Source organism: Octodon degus, unplaced genomic scaffold, assembly GCF_000260255.1.
Source record: "Octodon degus isolate 3935 unplaced genomic scaffold, OctDeg1.0 scaffold00027, whole genome shotgun sequence".
Lineage (NCBI taxonomy): Eukaryota > Metazoa > Chordata > Mammalia > Rodentia > Octodontidae > Octodon > Octodon degus.
The window spans coordinates 14,110,655-14,119,704 of NW_004524603.1; the positions used below are offsets into that span (position 1 = coordinate 14,110,655).

Sequence of the window (9,050 nt, forward strand, 5' to 3'; positions counted from 1 at the left end):
TGGCTACAGTTTTGTTACCAAGTCCAGGTTCATTGCTGGATTCTCTCTTTTCTTAGGATGAGTGCTCTCCTCAAGGCTACATAATATGTTATGAAACACATCCAGCCTGAAACCTTCAGGACAAAAAACATGCTTGAATCCTAGTAGTGAGTTCACCTAGAGTCAGGCATGGCCTGTGTTCCATATCCATAATTGCACATCAAAACAAATTACCAACAAAGTGAAAAGACAACCCACAAATTTGGAAAAAATCTTAACTAATAAACACTCAGACAAAGATCTGCTCTCTAGAATTTATAAAGAACTAAAGAACATTAGGGACCCTAAATTCAAAGACCCAATCCAGAAATGGGCATCTGAGATGAACACACGCTTCTCAGAGGACGAAATCAAAGAAGTGAATAAATATATGAAAAAAATGCTCCACATCACTAGTCATCCATGAAATGTTAATTAAAACAACATTGAGATATCATATCACCCAAGAAAGAATGGCTATCATAAAGAAATCAAGAACAAATGTTGGAGAGACTGTGGGGAACAGGGAACCCTTTTCCACTGCTGGTGGGGATTCAACCATTGTGGAAATCAGTGTGGAGACTCCTTAAAAAACTAGGACTGGAAATCCCATTCAATCCAGCTATTCCCCTACTGGGAATTTTCCCGGAGGAACTGAAAACGTCATATCATAGTGATATATGCGTACCTATGTTTATAGCAGCACAATTTGTGATAGCCAAATCTTGGAAACAACCAAGATGCCTATCACCTGATGAATGGATGAAAAAGATGTGGCATTTTTATACAGTGGAGTATTACTCAGCTATAAAGATAATAAACTCGAAGCCTTCATATCTATATCCATAAGACAACAAAGTTAGTCAAATCATTACCTAGGATTTATATTGAATGGCAAATAAGGGAACAAAACTCTAGTTATATATGATTTATAATGAGTAGTGAAGAAAGAATAATATGTTCTTCTAGTTCTTGAAAAACTCAATAAAATTAAGCATATACACATGTAAATAAATGTCTATTTTAATAAAAATGGTAGGTGCTACAATGGAAAATGTACCACTCACAATTAGCCTTAGTGACCCTCTAGCAAAAATTTGCACTCTGTTCTCATAACCTTACACTCTGCTAGCATAGAAGTCTTAGTTGGGGGGTGTGTCCTAACAGGAGGCACAATGATGATTCTATTGGACCAGAAGTTAGAGACATTACTCTGGCCACTTTGGGCTCCTCATGCCAATAAATCAACAGAGAATTATGGTACTAGCAGTAGTGATGGATCCAGATTATAATAATGTAATCCAGGCAGGATGATAAATATCGTAAACCCTTCAGAAGTGAAAATGGGGATGTATAGGTTGATACACTATGTCAATTTGAGAAGCTTAGAAATTTAAGCAACTCAGCAGGTGGCCAGGGTCAGCATTCTCATCTTATGCAAAAGGAGGGCATCTAGATGGTGTGAGTACTACTACTACTACTACTACTACTACTACTACTACTACTACACACACACCCCTTTTGCTCTTGCTGACTTTGCTGTCTTCTACCACCTTGCACTGTTGCCCCTATGCCATGCTACCCTATCTTGGACCCAGCTGATTATGGACAGCAACTTCTACAAACATTGAGCTAAATAAACCTTTCTTTCCTTAATTTTAGGGGTTGGGTATATTGACTCACAGCAACTAGAGAAGAGTAACTAAGACGGAGTGTTACTTCATCAAGTAAAGAACCAAGAAGCTGAAAGCCTCAGAACAAGAAAAGCCAAAGATGCAGTGACAGAGACCAGAGGTTTGGAAGCTCCCAGAGAATCACTTGTGTGAATCTGCGTTGAAAAGCTGAAGTGTGATGCCCCCAGGCAATAGCAACAGAAGAAGACTCACCAGGCTTAAGCATTATTAAGTTTTATAACTGCAGGTGAACTTCTTCCTCCTTTCCCTCTTCATTCCACCTGGACTGCAAACCTACTGAATGGTGCCACCTACAATCAGGGCAGCTCGGAGCCGGGGAGATGGCTCAGTGGAATAAGCACTTGCCTGGCAAGTGCAGGGGCCTGAATTCAATCCCCAGTTCTGAAAAAAAAAAAAAATCAGGGCAGCTCCTTCCCCCTCAATTTACTGGCCTGCCTGCCTGTCATCTCTGGAAACATGTTCCACAGACACACCCAGGAATGTGCTTTCACCAATACAAGCTGATAATCAGGATTAATTATCACATGACACAATATTGATATGAACAAAGTATCACAGAGGCAAAGGTGGAAAAGTCTATAGAAAGGGACTCAAAGAAGACCTCATCCCAGATCTCCCTGAAGAAATTCTAAGGAACTTCCCCTTATTCTGCAGGGCTCACGTTTACCAACAACTGTGCTAGCATGTTTTACTTGAACTGATAGTGTCAGAGACAGTAGAGTTGATAGCACTGAAGATAGCCTGGGAAACAGCACAGAAAATGTCTCTCACATCCGGCAGCTGCGAAGCCATAGTCCTCCCTCCAAGTGGTGCTGTGCTCTGTGTTCAGTCTTATTATCAACTGACCTACTAGGCAATCCTAGACCACATTACAGATTAAAAGCAAAGTTCTTTATATACACATTGTCAGTGTTCACTCCCACACAGACACTGCACATCCCACACCTAGCCAGCTTTACAGACCAAGACAGTTCAAAAGAGTTGCTCATTTCAAGGAGCAGCTAACTCCCAGGGGCAGCAGTGCCCTGGCCCTCTCTTTCTATGTAGACAGTGTGGTCCTGCTGGCCAGCTCAATGCATTACAGCAACCCTGCCTCCCTCAGAATCTCTTGCTCTGTTCAAACACACCTCCAGATTTCAGGGATTCTAAGTACAGAGTTTTCCTAGTTCCTGAAAAGGAAGCCATAGGGGGACAGCTATATTCTGCTCTTGCAACTCTTAGGCTCACTGAATAATATAAAAAATGGGTACGTATGCATGCAATTTTATGAGTATAAAACCACTCCTGTTTCCCTAACTTTGTGGTAGGTTGAGAAGTGACCTTTATGCCCTTGTGTCTCTGCCTTAGTTCATAACCATTTTATCTGAGTGCTTTGTCTCTAATGTGATTCTTAAAGAATTCCTAATGAGGTGCAAAGGTTACAGAGGTGCAGGGGAAAAGTCAATCAAGATTTCTAGCTACCTGCAAATATCTATAATCAGTTATATATCTCTAATTTTTATACACTGTGGCCCCAAAATATTATGTATACCCAAGCTCATCTTTTTGATAGCTTATTTATCAACATGCTAATTTTCTAAAATTCATGCTCCTATATTTGTAGGGTAGATTACAACAAACCTTATTATTTGCATTCTGGTGCGTTTTAACTTCCATTAGGTTATATTTTTCCTCATGTTATCTAAATTTTAGGGCCACTAGAATTCCCTGCCAAGATGTCTCCATCTATTGTGCAATACATAGTTCTCTTACTGATTCTTGAATTCTCAATCATAGCATCACTTCTCTGTTGCTATCTAGAGCTTCTCTAGGCAATGCCCCTTCCTTCTCCACCTGAACTGTATGGCTTCTGGGTTCTTTCAGTTCCTCCAATGTGTTTGTTTAGTAGTGTGTCTTCAGTGCCATTACAATAGCCAGAATACATTTTATCCTTAATAAATACATTTAATGTATTTACCTATCTAATCATTGAACACAATTGTAAGGTACCCTGATGGACTGAGGTTTGAGATCACTTATAATCATATTCTTCTGTCAAGCTAATAACAATGCTAGAAAGAAATCAATCCAAAGACTCAAATCCTCACACCCAAAAGTAAGTGGCAGCAAAAGTCTAAACACAAAGTTATGTAGTTCACAGATTCTCAACATGTGCTTACTTGCAGAATTAAAGTAGCTGCAATGCTGTATTATGTCTGTTTAAACAGTTTTGGTTCCCACCACTCCTCTCATCAGCATTCCAATCGACTTTGCTCTTCCTTGCCTTTGAGTGAAATACCTTCCCCCAAATCAACCAACTTCTAAAAATTACACACCCAGGAGACTATTTAGAAATACTCAAGCATAATGTGTACCTGGTGTACGCAGGAGAATATCATTGAGGGTTTGCGCTACTTGTCTCTGAAAAGGCCTATGATTATTGAAAGAATATGGTAAGGTTTGATAGTCAAAACACCAATACACATCATGGATTTCATTGATTCCTGATACAACACTTAGAATTTTTATATAAATTGTTGTAACTATGCGCATGCAGTGGAACTTACCTCTACACTTGCAGTTGCTGTTACTTATCTCTACATCTACAGTAGAGCAAGAGGTTTCCACCTGGAACCTTTAAGGAAGGAAATGCTTCCTACATGTGTTTGGTACAGTAGTGCCACCTGGTGTGAAGAAGAGAAGGCAAACATGAGCTTCAACTGAAAAATACAGATCTCAATGTCTCAGTGATTGGCATTCTATAAGGATGAATGACTCAAATGAGACAGCAGCAATGAATTAAATATACCTGCACTGCTCTATGATTATGGTGAAAAGCTCTATGATTATCTATATCTATAGCTCAGAATAAAATAGGAATGAGCAGTTTTAGTAATGACTAATTTGTATCAATACTTATAAGTAAAAAAGGAGGGTTAGTCAGGGAGAAACATGAAAATGACAAAATATCCACAGGGAAAAATTAGAGCATCACAGGTAACTCTTGCACTAAGAAATATTTCAATGAATATGCAAGACAGCACAGAATGATAAAGACAAAGTGCAAACTCTAGAGAACAATGGGAATGATTACTAGTCACTCTTCCAAGCATTGCATGTGTGCTGCTTCAGGTAAAACCTGCAATACTTTGAGGTAGGTGTCACCTTCATCAGCTCCATTTCATATGAAATAATGAAAGGGTACAACTTTCCAAACATCAAAAAGAAGGAAAATGGCACAACCATGTCTTGGCTCAAGGGGTCCAGAGCCCACACTGGCAACAAAGAAGCTCACTGAACAACCAAAGGAGGCTATGAAGAGTTAGCAGGAAGAGGCAGCAAGGCATTGGCCTGAGCAACAGGAGTTAGAAATGTAGACAGAGACATTCAACTTCTTTCCTCTTCATTCATCTCATAAAACAAATGAGTCAGTGAAGAGTGAAGGGCAACCTAAAAGAAGTAGAGGGGCTAAAGCCTTTCTAGGGTGGACACAAGAATTGGGTGCAACAGAAATATAAGAATTGGAGAAATTTTAAAAAACAACACCCAATCTCCAAATATCAGCTCTCCTGTCTCTATTGAGTAAGCAGGACTAACTTTTTTTTTAATGTACTTGGTACAGGTCTCACTACACAGATCAGACTTGTAGTAATCCTCCTGTTTTTAGTCCCCCTAGTGTTGAGATTACCATGCCCAGTCTCAGTGGCCGGCTCAGGGTACCTGGGGACAGGGCTGGCACGGCATGCGGTATCAGGGATTGAACCCTGATCCCTGTGCTTGCCTAAGCAGGTACTTAGTCTGCTGAACTATTTTGCTGGCCTTTAGGCCTGAAGTAAGCAACTGCACTAAAGATAGCATTGCTTGGAATGCTTGTCACTCTGGTCTTCTAAATACATACTGCTTCTAATGTCATATCAATTTCTGATATACTGTCTCTCAAGTAAACGTTTGTTTATAAAAAAAGGCAATAAATGAAAATAAGAGACAATAAAAAAAATGTCATTAGACTCTCCTGATGCAATGCTGAATTTTTATAGAGCTTTCTTGATTAATTATGAAACATGCATATTTTGAGAAAACAAGGAGAATTACATATGCTGAAAAGCCAGAGGTTAATAAATACCTGAAAACCTGTAAAGGAGAAGACACATAGACTTCAAAAAATACAACCATTTTTGTTAGAACACAATCTCTGGAGTATTAAAAATATAACATTTAGATACAATCCATGGGGTTTTTATAGACTACCAAATGTTTAATTTCATGAAAATGGCATTAATTCAAAACTATGTAGAGTACCTAATAAATGTTATCATAAAGATTCTGTTTCTTAAATGGGAAAGATGGGTGCAGGCAGTAGGTAATCAAATACATACAGGAACATAAAATAGGCTAAGTAGTACAGTCAGCAACACGTGGTAGGGAAGCCATGTGAAGGATGGCAAGCAAAGGTTTCTTTGAAAAGGTGATCTTTCAAGAAGAAAATGAGATAAGGGTCTTCTCAGGTAGTGGGAAGTGCTAGTGAAAGGTGCTGTGGTTGGACAGTGCTTAGCAAGTTCACAGAGCAGAGAGGGTCTGTGTGGCTCTCTGTCCATGGAGAAAGCCTGTATCACAGACAACATCTGGGAAGAAATGAGGGAAGAGATTGGCAGTTCTGACAGTTTTGAACAAAGTAATAACATGAAATAAAGTTGTGTTTTCTCAGGATCATTGTTATTGCTTTGTGGGAAACAAGCTAGTGAGGCCACATACTGTCCCCTCCCTGCCTCCCTATTCCTTCACAAGAGGTGTTGGTCTCACTCGCATCTATACCTCTCTTGCTGTGCACAATGCTGATGCAGCAATGACAGTTGGGTAAAACATTTGGCAGTACAACTTGAACTTCAGGGCTGCCCTGGTGCCAGAGAAGGAACCAAGTCACTCATCCACACGAAAGCAGAAACTATGGCAAGAGTCAAGTCTTGGAAGTTGTGGTAATTAATTGACTAATTGTCAAGGTGAGTGGGAAAGCCCAAGTGATTTGAGTCAGTGAGGATGCTGCACACTACACAAGGAAAATGAGTGGGGAGAATTTCAGGTGGTCTTCCTTGAAGGTGCTTCCTTGTGGCCGCTTGTCTTTAGGAGCATTTTGGTGGTATTTCTTTAAAAGAGCTTTGCTGCTTTCCTTTTCTGGGAAGTGTCAATCCTCATCTTCAGTTTGGACGTCTTCTCCTGGCTTCCGGTGCAGAGGCCTCAGCCCTGTGGCTCAGATCCTTCAGCCTTTTGGCACAGATGCTTACACTTCTGGCGTTGGCCCTTGGCCATTTCAGCACAACCTCCAGCCTCCCATCATGGATCCTTCAGCTGCCTGATTCAGACTTGCACAGCATACTGCTGTGGGCTCCAAGCCCTCGACTAGGTCCTTTGGGTCTCCAGCAGCCGACAGATGTCTTACACTCTTCTATAGCTTACCCTAGTTAGCACTGACTGATACAGAGATGTTTCAAGGAATGCAAATGGGATTTCCTTTCTAAGCCTAATTAAACCTAAGATACCTGTTTTGCCTCCTGTCAGTTTCCTTGAAAATCTCTCTTTTCCACCCCATCCCCCACCAACAGGTCCAGATGGACATGCAAAACTGGACCTGTCTGCCTGGAAAACTGAAACCTATCTTGTTTGCATCCCTGCTGCTATGCTGTGGGCTTCTGGGAAGGCTGTTGTACAGCACCTACATTTATTAAAAGCTCTGTGTCATCCCAAAAGTATGACCAGCAGCCTTCTGCTTTGGAAAAGACTTCCCATGTATCCAAGACACATCCTAAAGCAACAACATCCCCCTTAGCTCCTTGCAAGCGCATTTTGTGTACCCACTTTGCAACAGAGCAAGGGCAAGAGCCGGATGTTTTCTAAAGGAGAGGACCTGGTTCAGGACCAACTCCAAGCCTTCTCCACTTGGTGGTGCCTGGATCCTAAGTAGATCATTTAGAGAACAAGCATCATGTGGACTCTGACTCCCAGTTTAACTGTGTCCTATGAAGCCAAGATTGCATTTCTGTCCCTTTCAATTCTCGAGTTCGCAGTGGGGATTCTAACCAATGCATTCATTTTCTTGGTAAATTTTTGGGATGTGGTAAAGAGGCAGCCATTGAGCAACTCTGACCTTGTGCTGCTGTGCCTTAGCTTCATACGGATTTTCCTGCATGGGCTGTTGTTTCTGGATGCCATCCATCTCATCTACTTCCAGAAGATGAAAGATCCACTGAGCCACAACTACCAAGCCATCATCATACTCTGGATGACTGTAAACCAAATCAGCCTCTGGCTCACCACCTGTCTCAGCCTACTCTACTGCGCCAAGATTGTTCGTTTCTCTCACACCTTCTTGCTCTGTGTGGCAAGCTGGATCTCTAGGAAGCTCCCCCAGATGCTCCTGGGTGCCATTCTTTTCTCCTGCATCTGCACTGTTGTTTGTCTGTGGGACTTTTTTAGTAGATCTCGCTTTGCATTCACAGCTGTGTTATCCAGGAACGATACAGAATTCAATATACAAATTACAAAGCTCAGTTTCTTTTATTCATTTCTCCTCTGCAATGTGGGGTCTATCCCCCCTTTCCTATTGTTTCTGATTTCTTCTGGACTGCTGATTGTCTCCCTGGGAAGTCACATGAGGACAATGAAGGCCCAAACCAGAGGCTCTCAGGACCCCAGCCTGGAGGCCCACATCAAAGCCCTCGTAATTCTGGTCTCTTTCCTCTGTTTCTCTGTGGTGTCATTCTCTGCAGCTCTCGTATCTGTTCCATTACTGATGCTGTGGCAGAACAAGTTTGGGGTGATGGTCTGCATTGGGATGATGGCAGTCTGTCCCTCTGCACATGCAGCTGTCCTGATCTCAGGCAATGCCAAGTTGAGGAGGGCAATGGATATCATTCTAAGCTGGGTTCATAGAGGGCTAAAGGTAAGGACAGACAGGAAGGCAGATGCCAGTACTGAGGACAGACCTGAAATGCACTTTCATGAATATGTCTCTGACTCCTCAAGAATATACCTGTGATTTTCTAGAAAGCCTTCTGATCTCTGTAGAACATAACTAGAGTCAAGTTGCTTTTTATTGCTGATTTATAGGCTTTACTGATTTGTAGAATTTATGTGTGGCTTTATGTGTGTGTATATATACATATACATTTATATAGCTCATCAGTTTTATATTGATTTCCCTTGTTAGTATTGATCTGTAGAAGTTGTATATGTATATACTAACTATACACATATTTATAAGTTTACATGAAACAAAATATATACATATGTAAATTCTGGGGACAAATTTCTTTGTATGAAATATTTTACCCAGACTATAGTTTTTCTTTTCATTTTCTTAATATT

The 9,050-nt window shown here is 40.9% G+C and overlaps 1 protein-coding gene across 1 annotated transcript; it reads left to right on the forward strand.

Annotated features, from left to right (window-relative positions):
- The first annotated feature begins 7,668 nt into the window (after window positions 1-7,668).
- Tas2r38 (taste 2 receptor member 38) lies at window positions 7,669-8,721 on the forward strand. The gene has a single exon (XM_004629126.1). The coding sequence runs from the start codon at window positions 7,669-7,671 to the stop codon at window positions 8,719-8,721; it is 1,053 nt and encodes a 350-aa protein (XP_004629183.1).
- Window positions 8,722-9,050: the final 329 nt, after the last annotated feature.

What these genes read in the sequence shown, in the direction of transcription:
- Tas2r38 (XM_004629126.1), top strand. Translation starts at nt 7,669, where the DNA reads ATGTGGACTCTGACTCCCAGTTTAACTGTGTCCTATGAAGCCAAGATT.